The sequence below is a fragment of the Rhinopithecus roxellana genome, chromosome 2 (assembly GCF_007565055.1).
Source record: "Rhinopithecus roxellana isolate Shanxi Qingling chromosome 2, ASM756505v1, whole genome shotgun sequence".
Classification (NCBI taxonomy): domain Eukaryota; kingdom Metazoa; phylum Chordata; class Mammalia; order Primates; family Cercopithecidae; genus Rhinopithecus; species Rhinopithecus roxellana.
This window is the reverse complement of record NC_044550.1, coordinates 131,819,272-131,840,454: the sequence shown is the minus strand read 5'-3', so window position 1 is coordinate 131,840,454 and position 21,183 is coordinate 131,819,272. Positions and strand designations below refer to the sequence as shown.

General features: G+C 48.8%; 1 protein-coding gene across 6 annotated transcripts in view; it reads left to right on the top strand.

Annotated features, from left to right (window-relative positions):
* The first annotated feature begins 971 nt into the window (after positions 1 to 971).
* Positions 972 to 21,183, top strand: part of TRMT44 (tRNA methyltransferase 44 homolog) — a 38,651-nt gene continuing 18,439 nt past the window's right edge. For 5 of the 6 annotated variants that reach the window (XR_004054058.1, XR_004054060.1, XR_004054061.1 and 2 more), the window contains exons 1-8: positions 972 to 1,632; positions 4,713 to 4,827; positions 8,133 to 8,352; positions 11,023 to 11,091; positions 11,950 to 12,057; positions 13,791 to 13,862; positions 17,481 to 17,587; positions 19,202 to 19,385. Coding sequence is in view for 2 of the 6 variants with exons in the window: in XM_010384413.2 (XP_010382715.1) it covers positions 1,014 to 1,632; positions 4,713 to 4,827; positions 8,133 to 8,352; positions 11,023 to 11,091; positions 11,950 to 12,057; positions 13,791 to 13,862; positions 17,481 to 17,587; positions 19,202 to 19,385 (1,494 nt within the window). In the remaining 4 variants the exon portion in view is untranslated. The remainder of the gene's footprint in view (positions 1,633 to 4,712; positions 4,828 to 8,132; positions 8,353 to 11,022; positions 11,092 to 11,949; positions 12,058 to 13,790; positions 13,863 to 17,480; positions 17,588 to 19,201; positions 19,386 to 21,183) is intronic. The other variant, XM_030920248.1, reaches the window with a different exon arrangement.

The following is a 21,183-nucleotide window of genomic DNA, read 5'->3' as shown; positions in this document are numbered from 1 at the left end:
TAAGGAAGGAGACCTCTACTACTCCTGCTGCCCTCCTCCCCTCACACCTTGCCTAGTTCACAAGACAGGAGGAAAGAGAGAAAGCAAAAAGTTAGAAAGAAGCAAAAGTAAGATAAATAGCCAGACAACCTTGGCACCACCACCCGGCCCTAGAAGTTAATAATAATAATAATAATAATAACATCAACCCCTGACCTAAACTACTTGTGTTACCTGTAAATTCCAGACATTGTATGAAAAAGCACTGCAAAACTTTCTGTTGTTAGCTGATGCATGTAGCCCCCAGTCATGTTTCCCACGCTTGCTTGATTTATCACGACCCTTTCACGTGGACCCCTTAAAGTTGTAAGCCTTTAAAAAAGGCCAAGAATTTCTTTTTTGGGGAGCTTGGCTCTTAAGTCGCAAGTCTGCCGACGCTCCCGGCCGAATAAACCTCTTTCTTCTTTAATCTGGTGGCTGAGGAGTTTTGTCTGCTGCTTCTCCTGCTACAGTAGGTGACAGATGACCTTCATCCCTCATGGGACAACGTTACATCATTCTTATGAAACAGCCATGGCTGCGCTCAGACTTAGGAAGGCACTGACTGTAACGCTCACACTAAAAGCAAACCAAGTGGAGAAAAGTGAGCTTTCATAAGAGGACTCATCTTCAACGTTCACAAACTTAGGCTCCCTGACTTTTATCGATAATCAGTACTGAGAACAATGCGTTCCAGACCCGCTGGCTCGCTGATGTTTGATTCTGTAGCTATACCACTTCCAGAATTCTCTCAAAACTCAGCTCAGATCATGTTACTATCAGGCAGCAATACCCCTTGGATGGATCCCCCAGGGAATAAAACAAAGGTCAAATTCCTCATCCACACACTCCACAGTCCACAGGAAATGAGCTCCATCCGTGCCATTCTCATTTCAGGCCCCAGCACCCCGCCTCCATGACGTCAACGGGCCGCGCCACCGGGCTGCGTCATCTCGGCGCGCCGCTTCCAGGGCTCTACAAACCTGCCGGCTGCCATGGCTGAGGTGGGCCGAGCAGGCATCAGCGACCCAGGCGCGCTGCTCCCACGGGGCTTCTGGGCTGCGGTGGAGGTGTGGCTGGAGAGGCCGCAGGTGGCCAACAAACGGCTTTGCGGCGCCCGCCTGGAGGCCCGCTGGAGCGCTGCCCTGCCCTGCGCCGAGGCCCGCGGCCCAGGGACGAGCGCAGGCTCGGAGCAGAAGGAGCGGGGTCCGGTTCCCGGCCAGGGTTCCCCCGGAGGGGGCACGGGTCCCACGCTGCGATCAGGACCCAAGCAGGGCATGGCATGTTGCGAACTTGAGGAGGCCCAGGGCCAGTGCCAGCAAGAGGAGGCACAGAGGGAAGCTGCCTTGGCGCCCCTGAGGGACTCCGGGCACCCCGGCCTTGCTGAAGGAGACGAGGGCGACTTCCCCGCCGCAGATCTGGATTCGCTCTGGGACGATTTCTCCCGAAGTCTCGCCTGTGGCAATTCGGAGATGCTGGCCTTCCTCACCTGCCCCGGGGCGGGATCGCAGCCAGAGGCGCAGCGTGAGCTCGACGTGGTTCTCAGAACCGTCATCCCGAAAACTAGCCCACATTGCCTCCTTACAGCTCCCAGGAGGGAAATAGTCGTGCAAGGTAAGAGTGTTTTGGTAGTAGACGGATACGATTAGATAAAAAAAAAGCATTCACAGAACTTCAGGTCAATGGAAAGGTCCTAAGGGTACTTGTTCTGCCAGTTGTTCTGCGATGCCCTAGGGAGGTTGTTAGGTGTTTGATAGTTTTTTGAGTGGGCGCGTAGAAATGTGTGTCTTTAGTTCAGAAGATGGGATAATTGGTTGGGTTGGTGTCTGGAAGGCTTCAAAGAGACAGTGAAGGACTAACTGGATATTGCGTGATAACTAGGAGTTTAGCAGGTAAAACTGTAGGTGTAAAAGTGTTGGGGACCAGCCTCAACACCATCTGTAGGGTACCCAAAGTCCGGTGGCGACGAAGGAATGAGACGAGACAGGTTAAGAGTGCATAAAGAGTGGGGGCCAGAGGGCCAATTGCAAAATGGAGGCTGCAAAGGACCCAGAGTTCTGGTCTCCACACTATTTATTGAGTACAATCACTTAGATCTAAGAAGCGGACGTTCAGGGTGAAACAGTGAAAAGGAGGCAGTGTGTCATAGTAGTGGCGTTTTAAATGAATCTCCTTTGTGCTCATACAGCATATCTTTAACTTATCGGAGAGTAACTAGTGGGAGCGGGGTTAACTAGGAGCCCGCATGTCTGGCCGCATTTCAGTGCTTCAAATGAGTGTCTTTCTCCTTGAACACAGCGTTTATAGGTAAGACAGTAGGTCTCGCTCGGAGCATGGGAACATCGTGGCAATCAGAAGGCTTTCCTCCTCAGAGGCCTCCTGTGGCTTTCCACAGCTTATTGTCCCATATTTTTATGGCCAATTTATACAGGCGCCCCAAAAGCCTTTTCCCCAACATAAAGGGAGCTATTTATGCTGAGACAAGAAACTGAGAAAGAGCATAATTACTGGATGGATGGGAACCCACTAGTCCTCAGCGTTTGTTAAATCTCTCGCATTTGTGTTTACTGCCCGTGACCTTGACAGTTAGCCTCAGCCACTCTTACCTCAAACTTTATTCAGCAGTGTGTGTTTCCTATTGCCACTGTAACAAATTACTGCCAATTTATTGGTCAGTACAAAAAATTGATTCAGTTTTGTAGGTAAGGAATCCCTGTTGGCTCTGCTGGTTTCTCCACTCTGGGTCTCTCTCACAAGGCCAAAATCAAACAGCCTGCTGGCTGGGCTCTTATTTGGAGGTTCTGGGAAGGAACCTGTGGCCAGGCTGGTCTTGAACTCCTCACCTCACGTGATCCGCCCGTCTTGGCCTCCCAAAGTGGGGTTACAGGCGTGAACCACCGCGCCCGGCCATGATTGTACATTTTTAAATAACGAAAAGAGTGTAATTGGTTGTTTGTAACACAGAGGATAAATGTTTGAGGGGATGGAGGCCCTATTCTCCATGATGTGATTAGTTCACATTGCAGGCCTGGATCAAAACATCTCATGTACCCCATAAATATACGTATATATACCTGCTATGTACCCACAAAAATGAAAAATTTAAACATTTAAAAAATCGAAATTTGTCATTGTGTAGTGACAACAGTGACAGCAGATTTGGGGTTGCCACACTGGGTAGGGAGGGAGGGGATGCTGCTGGCTTCTAGTGGGTAGAACCAGGGCTTCTGGTAAACATCCTACAGCACACAGCACAACTCCCAACAAGAAGGAGTTATCCAGCCACAAATGCCAGTGACGCTGAGGCCGAGAAACCCTGATCCAGAGGATGGGGAAAATAATACTGGATGATAAAGATGTGAGTTTTATTTTACTTTATTTATTTTTTGTATAAATAGGGTCTTATTATGTTTCTTAGTCTGGTCTCTAACCCCTGGTTTCAAGTGAGCCTCCCACCTTGGCCTTCCAAAGTGCTGAGACAACAGGCATGGTCCATCACGCCTAGTCCTCTTGCAGTTTTTAAATGAGATAATTCATGGAAAGAATGATGCATTGTGTCAGTCCTCTTCTCTCTGGTCTCATTCACAGTAAAAACTGTGGTTCTGGGAACTGCAAGGCCCTGTGTCACCTGGGTGGGCCCTGTTACCCTTTGATTTCACCTGCCACCACTTGTCACCTTGTCCACACCGCTCACCTCCATTCCCCATGCACCTGAGCACACGCCTGCTCCAGGGCCTTTGCAGTTGCTGCTCCTGTGTCTGAAACACTCTTCCTCTAGGTGCCCCATGGCACACTCCCTGACCTCCTTCGGCTCTCTGCTCAAATGTCACTTTATTAGGGAGGACTTCCCTGGCCACCCTGGATTGCATAGCAGTAGACTCTGACTGTCGGAGTTTTCTCGGCCCCACACTGCTTGCTTTCCGTCTGAATCTACTCAGCCCCTTCAGCCTCTGCTTCCCTTTGGCAGGTCTTGTTCTTTCATTTGCTGTGGAAGGTGAACCGCAGTTGTGCATACTTGGCCTTTGAAGTGTATATTCCTCTTTAACTGAGAGTTTGCCATTTTTTTTTAAATATCAAAGGTAAACACGATTGATTTTAGAGATAAAACTTTATACCACCAAACCTTAAGTATCCACACAAACTGACAGAATGCTGTAAGTTTAGCTAAGGAATATGCCACTCTGCTTATATTTTAATGGGAAGGTGACTGCGGAGTCCCTCCATGCAGCGAGGGCTCCACACAACATAAAGCCGTTGTTAGGAGGGCCTGGACTGATGTCCACTTTCCTGAACTGGCCTCTGATGGCTGAGCAGTGTTCTGTGCCTTGCTCACACTCAAAGATCATGGTCAGGCTGTGGCAGACATTCAGCTAGGGCAGAGGTCCCCTGTTTTCTCTGATTGTAGCTCTCAAGTTCCAACAGAGTCCACGTTGGCTGGCTCTTCCCTCAGGTCCTGGCTCATGCGTCCCTCAACAGATACCTGCTGAGAATGGCTGCCGTGTGCCTGGCACATTCTAGGCTCTGGGCTGTAGCAGTGAATGAAAGGCAAAAGTTCCTCTCCTGGAGTGCCACTGTGGATAGAGTACTGGGGGATTGAGAGCATCGTGCCTGACTCATCCCTATTTTTAATACTGCTTCTCATGAGACGGTAGCTAGGCAGTTGTAATTTGTCCTTCTTCTCTTTTTCTTTCCAGATGTCCTCAATGGAACTGTAACATTTTTGCCTTTGGAAGAAGACGATGAGGGGAAGTTAAAGGTTAAGATGAGCAATGTATATCAAATTCAGCTCAGTCATAGCAAAGAAGAATGGTAAGAGCTGGACAGTGGACTCCTAGTTTTATGGTTTCCATTGAGGATTTCTTTAGGTAGCCAAAGGATTCTGGGTTGCCAGAGAGCTTAAGGTCCTGTCTCTGAGATGGTTATGGTTTGTAGGAATGCAGTTGCTAGCTCGTGTGCCCATGCCATGTTGCTCTTCCTCTTGGTGCCTCGAGTCTGGGTGGTCACAGCCTGGCTGGGGTCTCTGATCTCCACCTTCCCTGTGGCTGTGATGTTCAGCAACCCTCAGTGTTAGCTCTGAAGTCAAATACACTCAAATTCCTTTATTGTTATTGTTGTTATTATTGTTATTATTGAGACAGTCTTACACTGTTGCCCGGGCTGGTGTGCACTGGTGCCATGTCGTTGCACTGCAACCTCTACCTCCTGCATTCAAGTGATTCTTGTGCCTCAGTCTCCCGAGTAGCTGGGACTACAGGCACCCACCACCACACCCAGCTAATTTTTGTATTTTCAGTAGACAGGGGGTTTCGCCATGTTGGCCAGGCTGGTTTCAAACTCCTGACCTCAGGTGATCCACCTGCCTTGGCCTCCCAAAGTGCTGGGATTACAGGCATGAGCCACCATGCCCAGCCTGTTTTGTTATTTTTTATGACTTTGTAATGGGGAATAGTTGATGCTTCCTTTTGTAGTAAGTATTCAGTGATACTTACTATAAAGCAACAGTTTAATCAGCACCCTTAATTCCATGTAGTATTTGGGCCTGTACAGAAAGTATGAAATTTAATTCATAGTGTTTTTTGTTTTGTTTTGAGATGGAGTCTTGCTCTGTCGCTCAGGCTATAGTGCAGTGGTGTGATCTCGGCTCACTGCAACCTCCGCCTCCCGGGTTCACGCCATTCTCCTGCCTCAGCCCACCGAGTAGCTGGGACTACAAGTGCCTGCCACCATGCCCAGCTAATTTTTTATATTTTTAGTAGAGATGGGGTTTCACCGTGTTAGCCAGGAAATGGTCTCGATCTCCTGACCTCGTGATCCACCCACCTCAGCTTCCCAAAGTGCTGGGATTACAGGCGTGAACCACCTCGCCTGGCCTTGATTGTTTGATATTTTTAGAACAAAAAAGTCAGAGGAGGGGTGAATTCATTCATTGCTCATCAACTGATACTTTCCTGAGTGCGACATCCAACCTGTACTTTCTGAAACAGTCTTGGGGATAACGTCTGAGTAACTGGAATGAGTTTGCCTGAGGCTTCCTAGAAGGCAGAGGGGTGTGGTGAGAAGAGCGTGGGCTTCCCACTAGCAGTGTGGTCTTGGGTATGTGCTCTACCTCCTGGCCCTCAGTCTGCTCACCTTGAAATGGGTTTAATCATTCCTGAGCCTCTGAGGAGGTGGCAGGGCTGGGCCTCACATAGACCCATTGCAGCCTTCGCGTTTGAAAAGGGCGCTCAGGTCCTGTAGCATGAAGCCCTTTGAGAACCATCCAGAGGTTGCCCCTAGTTGTCAGGGGATCCTGCCCTGAGGTCCCTTCCTGCCAGCATGCCCTTGTTGGAGAGTGGGGAGGGACAGTAGACACTAGGAGAAGCCAGGCTTACCTGTGCCAGGCACCTCCGTGCTCGGCGATGCTGAGCTGTGTGCCTGTTAGCCCGAAGGTGGTGCCTCTCTTGGGTGCAGTGGGCACCCAGCGCAGGGCGGGGTTGCAGGAGGTGCTCGGCATGTGCCTGCTGCATTGGAGTGACCTTCACTGCTCTTTGATGAGCTACCGAGGACATGGCTGCTGCCCCTGCCTTCCCAGGGATTTCCAGTCGTAGCCTCACCAGGCAACTGTTCCTCGCAGCCTCTGGGCACAGGTCACACTTGAGGGGCCAGCTGTATTGCCTTCTGAGTTGAACACAAATGAGGGGCTCCACTGCCGATGTGTGTGCTTCCTCGCAGCTCGATGCGTTTTCAGCAACATGTGTTACATGCCCAGCACGTGCTGGGGCTGGGCACCCAGCGGGAAGCGAGTCTCCCGGGGCAGTGGAGAATATCTGCTGCTGTACCACGTGGTGCAGGGAGGAAAACAACCGAGCAGGACTGTGTCCCCTCGTTCGAGATGGCAGCGTGTGGCCAAGGCATATGGGAAGGCCTCTGAGAAGGGACGTGGAAGAGAGGCGGATGAAGGAGGAGGCCACGTGGACCTCTGGGGGACCCTGAGGAAGAGCACGAGGCCCAGGGAAGAGCGAGGAGTGCCCCTTGGGCAGAATCTGTCTGCAGCGCGCAGGGGCCACCAAAATTAGTGTCGGGCCCAGCAGGAACGCTTCTGACTGAGCAGGACAGACCTCACAGTCCCGAGGAAGGAATTGGGCCAGGGGAAAGGTTCAGACCCACTCTGGGGTTCACTCTCTGGAGAATCTTCTGGAAGTGACTTGTGTCCCTCTGATGCACCATGGCGGCAGAAAACCTGGACACCACAGCGCTCACCAGACGGACCACTGGCCGTTGTCCCTGCACCAGGGCCATGCTGCTGCTGCGCCCTCAGCGCTCCTGTTAGGCCCTCCGGCTCCTCCCTGCTCACCCAGTGGCTGGGATCTGCTTGTTCTCAGGAATGTCCATTGAATGGCGCTTTTATGGTAGCTTTCTCTCATCTGCCCAGCAAACTTAATGCCCTCCCCTTCCTTATGCTGCCCCAAATGCAGCCCTTGGGCAGTGTATTGTTATCTGGGTTCCTGTCTGTCCCGCCAGCCCTCCCAAGGATTGTGAGCTTTTACTCATGTATTGAATGCATCCATGAACAGTGTCTGCCGTGTGTCAGCACTGCTGGGACCTGGGGGCGGAGCAGTGAGCAAGACAGACAGAAGCCCTGCCCTCGTGACCTTCTGATGGCAGAAGACATGCGAAAGACAAAATAAGCCAGCAAAATGCACAGCGGCCTGTGGCTGGGCACTTCACTTTCTAGCAAGTAGCATTCAGTGAGCCAGTATACTCATTTGAGTTGCACGTGTGAAAATGCGTAAAGAGTAGAAATGTTAGGAAAATCCTCGGACGCTTAGACTCTGGTCCTCGTGCATGAAGCAGCAGGAGAGAGTCCTTTATTTGTTCGGCTGCCTCAGGGGCTTTACGGGTGTGTAAGTATGTTCTTAACAAAGTTTGCAAGAAAAGAGGGATTCTCTGTGCTTTTTACATGTTTTTCTCTATTAGATGAAAGTTCTGTAACTAGTTCTAGTTCCTTTTATGTTTTTGGTAATATAATTATAGATGTCTTAGCTTCTGTTCTCTTCATTAGGTAAATAAATAGATAATTTTAAAATAAGAATTAAACATATCTGTGCTCATTCATATTTCTCTTATTTTTAAAGGTTCATATCTGTTTTAATTTTCTGTCCAGAAAGATGGCATTCAGATGGAATTGTGTATCCCAAACCCACATGGCTTGGAGAAGAGTTGCTGGCCAAGTTGGCCAAGTGGTCTGTAGAGAACAAGAAGAGTGACTTTAAAAGCACCCTTTCCCTCATCTCTATTATGAAGTACAGCAAGGCTTACCAGGAACTTAAAGAGAAGTATAAGGAAATGGTTAAGGTAATTTTGGTGGAGAGTATCTGTGATTTTTCCCCCTTCATGGTTTTGGTTTTTTTTTTTTTTTTTTTGGTGACAGAGTCTTGCTCTGTTGTTCCCCCCCCCCCCCCCAAAAAGGACCAGAGTGGCTGGGCACAGTGGCTCAAGCCTGTAATCCCAGCACTTTGGGAGGCCGAGACAGGTGGATCACGAGGTCAGGAGATTGAGACCATCCTGGCTAACACGGTGAAACCCCGTCTCTAATACAAAAAAACTACCCGGGCGATGTGGCGGGCACCTGTAGTCCCAGTTACTCGGGAGGCTGAGGCAGGAGAATGGCGTAAACCCGGGAGGTGGAGCTTGCAGTGAGCTGAGATCCGGCCACTGCACTCCAGCCTGGGCGACAGAGCGAGACTCCGTCTCAAAAAAAAAAAGGGCCAGAGTGAAGTGGCGTCATCTTGGCTCACTGCAGCCTCCGCCTCCCAGGTTCAAGAGATCCTCCTGCCTCAGCCACTCCAGTAGCTGGGACTACAGGCACATGCCACCACGCCTGGCTAATTTTTTTGTATTTTTATTAGAGATTAGGCTTCACCATGTTGCCCAGACTGGTCTCGAACTCCTGAGCTCGGGCATTTGGCCCATTTCGGCCTCCCAAAGTGCTAATATTACAGGCGTGAGCCACCGTGCCCTGCTCCCCCTTAATTTAAATGAGGTAAAATAAACTCTGCCAGGTAAAATTGTTTTTCCTGTTGCAGGCTGTACTTTGACATACTTAGGGGTGCACACAACAAAAACATAGATACATAATGGAAAAGGATTGATCTTGTACGTTATTTATTTTCAAGAGACCTAAAGGGAAATATTTAATTGAAAAGTAGTGGAACCTTGAAAAAAAAAAAAAGGCTAAATTACCATAGTTCTTTGTATAAACCTAAAGATATTTTAAGAAAATAGATGAAAAGTTCAAGTACAATAGAGCAGTTCCCAAAAGGAGATGCATTTCATGATAACGTGCTTAAACTTTCTGAGATATAGAAACAGCGTAACAAGAAACATCTGTGTATTTATGCCCAGCTTAAGGCAGAAAGAAAGCATTGCTGGTAGAGTCAAAGCTACTTAATATTCTTTCAAGTTCCCATCTTCCTCCCCCTCGGAGGAGTAACCACAATTTGTCATTTCCATGGTTTTCTGTTTGTTTGTGTTTTGTTTTTGAGACAGGATCTCACTCTGTCACCTAGGCTGGAGTGCAGTGGTGCACCCACCGCAGACTCAACCTCCCGGGCTCAAGCGATTCTCCCAGCTCAACTTTCCTGGTCGCTGGGACCACAGGCGCATGCTACCATGCCTGGCTAATTTTTTGTATTTTTTGTAGACACAAAGTTTTGCTATGTTTCCCAGGCTGGTCTCAAACTCCTGGGCTCAAGTGATCCGCCTGCTTTGGCCTCCCAAAGTGCTGGGATTACAGACATGAGCCACTGTGCCCGGCTTCCATGTATTTTTTTAATCAGTCACCTCTTGCTCTGTAACAAAAGCACCCAGAAGTCGCCGGCTGAAAGCTGTGACCTTTCATTATTGCTGAAGCACCTGTGGGTCGCAGGGGTTGGCTGACTGAGGCTGGGCTCCCTCCCACATCCTGGCCTTGTGGTCCTTTGCCATCTTGTTAGGTATTCAGTACCATCCAGAAGGTACTTTTTGTTTTTCCAGCTTTTGAAATTGTTTCTTTTTTTTTTTTTTTTTTTTTTTTTTTGAGGCGGAGTCTCGCTCTGTCGCCCGGACTGGAGTGCAGTGGCCGGATCTCCGCTCACTGCAAGCTCCGCCTCCCGGGTTTGCGCCATTCTCCCGCCTCAGCCTCCCGAGTAGCTGGGACTACAGGCGCCCGCCACCTCGCCCGGCTAGTTTTTGTATTTTTAGTAGAGACGGGGTTTCACCGTGTTAGCCAGGATGGTCTCGATCTCCTGACCTCGTGATCCGCCCGTCTCGGCCTCCCAAAGTGCTGGGATGACAGGCTTGAGCCACCGCGCCCGGCCTGAAATTGTTTCTAGTGAGACCTTTCATCTGGATTGTCTAAGGCACTATGACTGGAAATACAAATTTCAACTTTTAACATGGGCCATTGGTTTTTCCTCTTTTGCCTAATGCCACTTCTGAACATGACTGCTTTTAATAATGAGAGCTCAGTTTTGCACAGCTAGTGCTTTACAGTTTTCAGAGCACCTTGATTATCCTGTGTGTTAGTTGAGGCATGGGCTTTATTCCTGTTTGACAGGTAGGGCGACAGCAGCCACTGACGGACCAGGGGCTGGAGCACTGGTCTCCTAGTCCATGGCTCGCGGCTTTCCCTGCCCTAGTTTCACTCCCACCCCTTGTTTCCTTGTTCATTGCCCTCATCTGCATAGCCAGTGAGCACCGTGTAGCTGAGTGTTTCCTGTGTCCGCTGTCTCAGCTCAGCGCCTTAGGTGCATTCTGTTGATTGTGAAATCTTGCTTTGGATTGTAGTGTTCTCGGCATGCCTTGCTTCTTTATGTAAATCTTTTATTGTAAGAAACCAGTTGTGAATTCCTGCCTTTGAGCTTATATTTCCTATTTTAGTACACGATTAGTCCAGTTTGATTGATGCTTTATAGGGATGCTTAAGTGTTGGGAAATGGTGGTGGAAAAACTGAACAATTACGTTTGCTCTTGAAACTGTTTTAGGTGTGGCCTGAAGTCACTGATCCTGAGAAGTTCGTGTATGAAGACGTGGCTATCGCAGCATACCTGCTGGTAAGGGTGTGTGCAACCTTAGCTTCTCTGGAGTGGGTGGAGGTTGCTACAGGCAGATGTTCCCAGTAGTGAAGGACATTTTCCAAATCCGTAACTGCTGGTGCTCACAGTTCTGCTGGCCAAGGTTGGTTACCCATGTAACGGTTTGACTTCATATGGTCCTTTTGATGCGTCTAGAACAAGTTTGGGTTGAAACTTGACCTCGGGTTCAAACTTGACCTGCAGGTGGAACTGTATGTCCACACTCAGCAGTCATCGTGGAGGCACCGTTTGGCACAGGGAAGCACTGAGGAGCACGTGTCTTCCAGCCCTGGCCTAGAACCTTCTAGTCCTTTCCTCAGCTGGCTCGCTAGCTGGCTATATTTTGACATGCCCCCTGATTTAATCATCTTGGTTTACTTATCCATAAGAATGTTTAGAGTAAGCTGGGTTCAGTGGCTCACGCCTATAATCCCAGCACTTTGGGAGGCTGAGGCGGGCGGATCACTTGAAGTCAGGAGTTTGAGACTAGCCTGGCCAACATGGTGAAACCCCGTCTCTACTAAAAATACAAAAATTAGTTGGGCTTGGTGGCAGGTGCCCATAGTTCCCGCTACTGGGGAGGCTGAGGCAGGAGAATTGCTTGAACCCAGGAGGCGGAGGTTGCAGTGAGCCAAGATCACATCATTGCACTCTAGCCTGGGTGGCAAGAGCAAGACTCCATCTCAAAAAAAAAAAAAAAAAAAACAAAAGAATGTTTAATGTAGATAATTTCCAGTTTCCTTTCACTCAGAGTTTTCTTTGACCAGTTGGTGTCTGAATTATTCTTGCATAGAGTGAATTACTACCTGACTTTGTTATGTTTTTCTCTTCACTTAGATTCTATGGGAAGAAGAAAGGGCCGAGAGGGGACTAACTGCCAGGCAGTCCTTTGTGGACCTGGGATGTGGAAATGGCCTCCTGGTCCACATCCTGAACAGTGAGGGGGTAAGGCCCGGCTCCATCACCTTTTCTGGTAACTTGTCCAGAGTTTCCTCAGGTCAGGCACAGGGTTCATTGACATCTTTTTCTGCTGGTACAGCCTGGATTTGGAGTTAGCCAGCTATCAGAGTAGGTAGGGACTTATAAATTTCTGTTAATTTGATAAACAGCTCATAAAACAAAGGAAATGTGATCATCGAATTGGACCTAAGAGGAAGTCCCCAGGCCCCGGCGTGGACCTATGAAATGACAGGCTTTGAGTAGCGTGGATGGTTTTTACTGTCAGAAATTTCTTTTGAAACCCACCATCTCAAGGAGCTGGAGGGAGATAAAAAGCAAGGTAGGTTCTGCACTTTAGAAGCTTCAGGCCAGGCACGGGGCTCACGCCTGCAATCCCAGCACTTGGTCAGCTGAGGCGGGAGGATCACTTGAGCCCAGGAGTTTGAGACCAGCCTGGGCAACATGGTGAAACCCATCTCTGCAAAAAAATAAAAACAAATAAGAGAAGCTTTAGTTCTGGCTCGGACGGCCAGTCATGTATACACAGACCACGGTATGGAACAGTGTGGTAGTGGGTTTTGCCCCCATTTTCTGGATGTTCAGCTGATGGAGTGAAACCAGTCTTGGGCTGAGAGCGGCACCTGCCCAGGGAGCACTGTCAGTGGGGGTGGGTCAGCTCTCCATGGCTTGTGCCTGGAGCTTCCTGCCAGCAACTCGTACCCTTCCCAGTGCGTCCGGCGTACCAGGTGCTATTACCCCATGATACGATGGCGAGCTTAGCCACTTCCTGCTAGGGATCAACAGCTGGAACCTGCAGCCAGTCTGGTGGTCCCAAGCTGATTTTCTTCCTGCTGTACTGTACAGTGCTGTACTGATGGGATGCACATATTTGCCTACACCTCCAAGAGCCTGAAATGGTTGTTACAATGCCCTTTTCAAGTGTGTTATTGAAGAATGAGTTTCTAATCATAATACCTGTAAGCTGGTTGTGGGGGTGGTAGCGTATCAGGTGGCGGCTTGGAAGCTGGTACCTGGAGACAGCTGGGAGGTGTCTCATGCACCCCTCCTCTTCTGCAGGCTTGGAATAAATAAGTTTGCCCTGTGAGAGCCAGTGAGGGTGGCCAAGGTGCAAGAAGAGCAGGCAGCTGACCTTGACTAAGAGCAGAGAATTGACTCACGTTCTCAGGTGTGCTCCCTGGGGCACTGCCCTGGAAATGTTCCCACACTAAAGGCCACTGTGGTCACTCAACTCCATGGCCCTTTTGAAGACTCATAATGAACGGTAGCAGAGTACACCTTCTTACCTGCCTCGCAGGGGTGGGAGTGTCTGTTTCAGACAGCTGAGAAATCGTGCTTGTGCCATCCGTGAATGCTAATGACACACTTGAAAAAGGGCATTGTAACAACCATTTCAAGCTCTTGGAGGTGTAGGCAAATATGTGCAGCCCATCAGTACAGCACTGTACAGTACAGCAGGAAGAAAATCAGCTTGGGACCACCAGACTGGGCTGCAGGTTCCAGCTGTTGCCCCTAGCAGGAAGTGGCTAAGCTCGCCATCGTATCATGGGGTAATGGCACCTCGTGCACCGAACACACTGGGAGGGGTACAAGTTGCTGGCAGGAAACTCTTCTCTTGCCCTTCGTCCTGCTGGCAGTGCCTGCAGAGCTTTAATGTGTTCTCGCTAACTTATTATGAAGTACTAAGCTTAACCTTTGATTTCTAAAATTAATGTTTTCAGCATCCAGGCAGAGGGATTGATGTCCGGAGAAGAAAAATCTGGGAAATGTATGGACCACAGACACAGTTAGAGGTACTGTCTTTGTTATGCATGCCCTTGATCTCAGCATGGCTTAGCCCCCGGTGGGAACTGCTGTAATGAATGTGTCTCTTTGTGTAGGTCAAGCAGACATGCTGATTGCAAACCTTCACATTCATCTAAGTGCTCTGAAATTAGAGAAGAGAGAAAGAAAGACGAAACTAGACCTTGCAGAGCTTTCTGGTTAAACTGACTGAAGGGCGCTGACCTCCAGGCGAACGTGCTGTCTCTCCCTGAGTCTGTCGGTGCCATTTGTATCTTGTGTGGGGTGCTCCCGTGCCACCTTGAGGTGGGGGCCGTGCCCCGTGCCCTTTGTGAAGTCTTCTTCAAGGCCTCCCAAAGGCTGCTTTTTGCAGTCAGCAAGCAGTGACTACCATGCCTGCCAGGACTCCACCAGGATGGGGACACCTGCAGATGAGCCACCTAGGGTGGTGGCTGTGCCAGAGCTATATAGGTTTACAGGGCTGTGGGGACTCAGAGCCCTCTAAACCTTGACCCCACTCGGGGCCTCTGAGAAGGCTTCTTGGAGCACCCCCATGGGCAAATGGAGGCAGCCAGGTGCCTGGCATGGAAGTGAGATGCCCCCTGTGGGATCACCTCCAGGCACACAGATGATGTGCAGGGCAGACTGTGCGGCCCCACCTAAGTTCTCTCATATCTTTGGGCCAGTCCTCTTTACCCTTCACTTTCCCTTTTTTAGGACTTGAAAGGGACAGTCTCACTTTTCTTAATGCCCCTACCCAGAGATAATCACTCTCTTTTATTTAGGGAAATCAATATGTACACATTTAGAGTTTTAAAAAATAACAGAACTTTGACCCTGGCTGCTTCTGTTCGTTTAACATCCCATCCTAGGCATTTTCTGAAGTCTTTGACAATTATTTAGACAAATATTTAGACAATTATTTGCAAGCACGTTGTTAATGGCTGAATAATGTTCCATTGAATTGAAGGTAACAGCAACACAAACACGACCTCATCCACATAGTTAAAGGCTTGGGTGTGAGTAGGTCACAGAGCCTCATCTACCAGAGGGCAGAATGTTGCTTTATGAAATTAAAAAATGTGGTTGATTTCAAAATTCCATGTGTCCCCAGGTGAAAAAGCACCTATGGGTAGGAAATTCAGGCAACAGTGAGTAGGCCATCTGTGTAAACCCAGACCCTAGGGAAGAGCTGCTGGGGGTGCCCCTTAGAAAACGGGCAGAAGCTCTAGTTATTTAGCTGAGGTTCCCCAGCAGCCTGCATCAGACTTTTTAGTGGGGTCATCTGACCTGGGGAGACCCTACCCCAAGCACTTAGTTAAGGAAGGCCTGCTGATGAGAGTTCTGTATTGTAATCAAGTGTGTAGGGTTTTTTCCTCGTTACCTCCCAATCTTCAGTCTCGGTGCTAAAATAGCCGTGTTAAATAAATGCCAGGAGTTCTGTCATGCTTTCTGCCCTGGAGGAGCATGGCCAGAATGAGGGTGGTTCTGTTGACATGTGCGTGGTGTTTGTGGATTTTCTAGTGAATGATTTCCTCCCAGCTGCAGTTTCCATGAACAGGTACAATCTAGAAAGTCAAAGGCCAAGTGTACAATACAACTTTTTTTCTTTCTTTCAAAAACCTCATTTGATTGTAAGCAAGAAAGTGTTAAAAAACTAAAAACACCTGTTTATAACAACAGCATGGTGGTGATCACAAATTGTCTTAATTGTGTGAACCTATATATGAAACAGGAATATTGGAATTTGCTGTGTTCAAAATGCCAATTAAAACTTCATAAAGGCCAGGCATGGTGGCTCACACCTGTAATCCCAGCACTTTAGGAGGCCAAGGTGGGCGGATCACCTGAGGTTGGGAGTTCAGGACCAGTCTGACCAACATGGAGAAATCCTGGCTCTACTAAAAATACAAAATTAGGCCGGGCGCGGTGGCTCAAGCCTGTAATCCCAGCACTTTGGGAGGCCGAGACGGGTGGATCACAAGGTCAGGAGATCGAGACCATCCTGGCTAACATGGTGAAACCCCGTCTCTACTAAAAAATACAAAAAAACCCTAGCCGGGCGAGGTGGCAGGTGCCTGTAGTCCCAGCTACTCCGGAGGCTGAGGCAGGAGAATGGTGTAAACCCGGGAGGCGGAGCTTGCAGTGAGCTGATCCGGCCACTGCACTCCAGCCTGGGCGACAGAGCGAGACTCCGTCTCAAAAAAAAAAAAAAAAAAAAAAAAAAAAACAAAATTAGCCGGGTGAGGTGGCGCATGCCTGTAATTCTAGCTATTCAGGAGGCTGAGGCAGGAGAATCTCTTGAGCCAGGGAGGCAGAGGTTGCAGTGAGCCAAGATTGCACCACTGCATCCCCGCCTGGGCAACAAGAGCGAAACTCCATCTCAAAAAAAAAAAAAACAAAAACAAACTTCATAAAACAGGTGGGGCTTTGATATCTAGTGCTGTTGGCAATATAAAATATGATTATGGTCTTTACTAAATGTCAGTTATGCTTTAATTTATTCACGCCATTTAAAGAGACAGATGGGCAAACAAATCTAGAATGAGTGGGAATCAAGAATAAATAGTCCCAAAGGTTTGACATCTCTGTAGATTATACATATACCCTTGAACAATACTATTTTCAGTATTTTAACATCTTTGTAAATAGAAGCACATGTGCTTATTGAAGAACCAGAGAGATATAGAATTTCAGTTTTATTGTTTTACATATCATGTCTGCAAAACACTCTCGTGTTGCAGTTTTGCTGTTGGAAAGAATAGCCTTGAAGAGGGAGTGTCTCAGAATGGCTTCCCCGTTCCCATCAGAGAATAACTTCTGTTTGCTTATCTTGGGGACTCACCCTACCCCTGGAAAATTAAGAAGATTTTCAGTGGTTGTGTAGTCTCTCTTCCACCTCTCTCTTTCCAGTTTTTACTGACAGAATTGCTATTGAGACTGTTGATTTCAGTAATTAATGATGGCCTGGTAATGATCAGAAAGGGTAGGGTGCCTATTCAAAGTTCTTAAATCATAAAAGCAAGCTGTCCTCGGCTTAACTGCAGAATTTGTCAGAATGGTTAGAGTGCCTCTTCAAGGGGATCTTAATCACTTTATGATAGTTTACAAAAATAGCCTAATGGTAAAGAATTACATGTATTTACATGTGTAAGTTCCCCTCTGTCTATTCTTAGACTTGGTTTCCTAAATTGAAAGGCCTGTGAGGTGAGACCCCTGTGTTGTATTGTGCACTTAAATCACCCTCAGACTTCTCTGCCTTCCATTCACCTCCTCTGAAGCCATTGCTTGTCCCCATACTCTGCCAGAGGTGAAACCATTCAGTGGCCGTCTCTCCTAGAGCTCTTATGCCTATGGAAAAATCAGCTTTTAAATGATCAAAAGGCGATTAGCACTCAGAAAAGAGTGTTAGTTTCTCCAGTGATTTCCCTAAAAGTTGCCAGCATTTCTTGCCCTCTAGGCAGACCTGGGGCAGATACATTGACTTCCCCGTTCCTGGTCGTGCAGCAGGTGAACTACAGCTCTGCGCTGTGTGACCCCAGAGCCTGTACCCTCCCGCTGTGTCCTGCCCACGCAGCAGCTCTACATTGATTCCCAAAACATTTTGTCTTGTTTTGTTATTCCTTTAGGAAGATGCAATCACACCCAATGATAAGACCCTTTTCCCTGATGTTGATTGGTTAATCGGTAACCATTCTGATGAACTCACACCATGGATACCTGTCATTGCAGCCAGGTGAGAAGCAGAGGAGTTACCCGGCGAATGACTGGGGAATGCTTCGTCTTCTAAATAGTGATGTCCAAAAGGGTAGCCACTAGCTGCGTGCAGTTGTCAAGCACATGAAGTGTGGGTATTTCCAATTTCTGAAATGTTTGCATATCGCCTGTATTGGGTTAAATTTAAAATAAATTCCACCTGTTTTATATTACCTTTTAAAATACGACTACTGGAAAATATGAAATTTCTCAGATTATTCACATTATATCTCTATTGGCCAGCACCGATTGGCACTGTGATTATTTCAGCATTTATATCCAGTGCCAAAAGAGGTGTCCTTTTTGGAAGTTTTCTTCTGAAAACATGAGGGTTTGTCTTTAAAGGGGAAGTCTACCCATCGGTGGCGCCTCTGCAGCCACAGTTGCCTCTGCACAGGGAGCTGTGTGTGTCAGAGGCAGCTGGTCCTGTGTCCGAGAGACTAGGTCACAAAGCAGGTTGTGCTGCTGCTCGTTGACGTTTCGTTGCTGAGTCTCTTTATCTCAGATTCTTCTGAGCTGTTTTCATTCTCAAGGAGTAACTAGGTTAAAGATCAGGTCTTTGCTCGGGCTTGATTGTGCTTCCCTGTAACAGTTCCTATTCAAAGCTGACATCTTAAAGTACTTCAGGAAGTTTTAGATGTCACTTGATAACAGTAACTGAAAAGTCATTTTTTATAAACGTAATTAGATTCATATTTTATTGAAAAGATATACTGTGTTGCCTTATTTCTAGAAATTAAGTTGGGGAAGGCTGTAATTCATCTTTTTTTTTTTCTTTTTTGAGTCAGAGTCTCGCTTTGTCGCCCAGGCTGGAGTGCAGTGGCGCGATCTCGGCTCACTGCAAGCTCCGCCTCCCAGGTTCACACCATTCTCCTGCCTCAGCCTCCCGAGTAGCTGGGATTATAGGTGCCTGCCACCATGCCCAGCTAATTTTTTGTATTTTTAGTAGAGATGGGATTTCACCGTGTTAGCCAGGATGGTCTCGATCTCCTGACCTCGTGATCCGTCCGCCTCGGCCTCCCAAAGTGCTGGGATTACAGGCGTGAGCCACCACGCCCAGCCTAATTCATCTTTTAATATGAAAAACAATATGACACAGCCATAAAGAAAAGGAAATCGTGTCCTTTGCAGCAACATGGGTGCAGTTGGAGGCCATTATCCTCAGCAAACTATTGCAGAAACCAAAAACCAAATGCCGCATGTTCTCACTTGTAAGTGGGGCTAAACATTGAGTACACAGGGACGTCAAGATGGCAGCAACAGACGCTGGGGACTACTGGGGTGGGGAGTGCGGGAGAGGGCAAAGGTTGAAAAACCACCCGGTGGTTACCATGCTCACTACTTGGGTCATGGGATCTGCCTTACCCCAAACCTCAGCATCTTGCAGTACACTCATGCCACAAAACCTGCACACATACCCCCGAAGCTGAAATAAAAGTGGACATTATATGTATATAAAAAGAAACAGTACTGGCCAGGAACATCACTTCCCTATTTGGCCCTGCTACGCGATTGCCGTGTGGCTTTGCGCTGAATGTCCTTGACTGCGTCTGCTCTGGATGCTTGACGCTCTGGTTGTCGGTTCTTTTTGAAGGTCTTCCTACAATTGCCGCTTCTTTGTCCTCCCCTGCTGCTTCTTTGACTTCATTGGAAAATACTCCCGGAGGCAGAGTAAGAAGACTCAGTACCAGGAGTACCTTGACTTCATTAAAGAAGTGGGCTTCACCTGTGGGTTTCACGTGGACGAAGACTGCCTCAGGATTCCTTCAACCAAAAGAGTACGTCCTGATTCTCGTTGTTCTTGGCGGTGTGTCGGTGTTCGGGTGGAGAGCTCAGGACTCTGTCACAGAGCCGTGAACCATGCTGTAACGTTCAAAACGTTCCAGAATATGCTGGTGCTGATTTCTGTGCCTCTGTCCCTGACGAGGCCCAGAGGCTTGTTCTGTCTCATGGTACCCTCCTTAAAGGCACCCCAGTACTCCCTCCTCCAGGCCTGCAGGCGCCCTCGCCAAGCCCTCCTTGTCTCTCCAGAAGCTCTGAGCGGCCCCAGGGGACCTGCCCAGTGGCGGCCTCGGTGTGGCTTGTGGCTGAACTCCCTGTGGAAAGTTCCTGCTCCTTCAAGTCGCAAATAATTGACTGCAATTGAAGTGTGTTTCAGAAGTTCACAATGATTTCCCATTTTCTCATTAAAGGCCTGGTTCATTCAGATTCACCAGAAATGTCATTTGGGCAGAAGTTGGCCTGGGGACTTTCTGTGAGCAGTGTGACTGTGCCTCTGAACCTTGTATGGACAGGGCAGACTTAGGCCCTCTTGCCGATCCAAGGGCTTGACCTTTCTAAAGAACCATGGAAGTGTTTACAGCAGCTCACCTCAGTCTCTGGTAACTTTATTTGACAACACTCTGTGGCTGGCAGACAGTGTGCTTTTAAAAAATAACCCCGTCGTGTCCAGGCCACAGAGTTTGATGGCTGCCTTAGCAAGAAAGGGCCCGGCTGATCTGAGCGAAGCGTCAGCTCTGCTGCTGCTTGTGGTTCACTCCGACTCATCGCAGAGCTCCACAAGCCTGTCCGCTTCTGTGAGACCAGGAGGCTGCCTGGTGCTTTGTGGAGGCTTAACAGGATGATGTCTTCAGAGCCCACGGCGGGGAGGGCGTGTCACGGGCACTCGCTGGCCGGCTGCAGTTATAGCCGTGCTCCAGGAGCAGCGTTGGCTGGTGGCACAGGCCTCAGGGCCACTGGCACTGTCACTGCCCTGCTACCATGGGAAGTTACCTTAGGACTTGCGCTGAACCGTCCCGTCATCCTCTCAGTGTCCTCTATTTTGGCAGGTCTTGGTCTTCTGAGGTCAGAACTGATTTGGGGAAACTGCTAAAGTTTGGGTCCTCTAGGCAGGTCCGAGGAACCTGTGGCTTTGATTTTTGCACTTGCTGTCCCATTACTAGTTGGTAGAGACCGTGGACTGTTGCTTCATCTCTCTGAGCTTCAGTTTTCTTATCACTGGCAGGTTCGGGGATGGAATGTGAGAGTGGATGTGAACGTGCTTTGTCATTTTTAAAGCAGTTCACACACAGCACATGTCTGGTGGGGCCTGGGTGTGTGACAGGCACTGAGAATTTAAAATCCCGCTGGAAGAACTGGGGAGCAGAGGCGTGGCTGTCACGTAGTGAGGAGGTTGGCTTCCTTATCACCTGCGCCTGGCCTTGTAGTTGATGCCTGGAGAGGAAGCCCAGAAATAAGGCGCCCTTGCCATGGTTGGCTGGGCCTGCTTGTCCGGAGGGGACTGTCTGAAGGGCATCCTCCATTGGGGTGTGCTGCGAAGGAAGGTGAGCATGGATGGAGTGCCTCTGTGGCTCCAGGCCCTCTGCTTAGCCCCCATGTGCACTTGCTGGCTCTGGCAAGGTGGGGACAAAGCTACCTCCCTTCCCAGCCCCTGGGACACTCTGCAGTGTTACCATCAGCATGTGCCCCCTCCCGGTGGCCAAGGGGTGGAGTGAGGGGTGGCAGCAGGAAACCTTTAAGACGGTGCGGCTGCCAGGCCCAGGAGTTGGATTCTGAGTTTAGGTGCCTTTGTTAGGT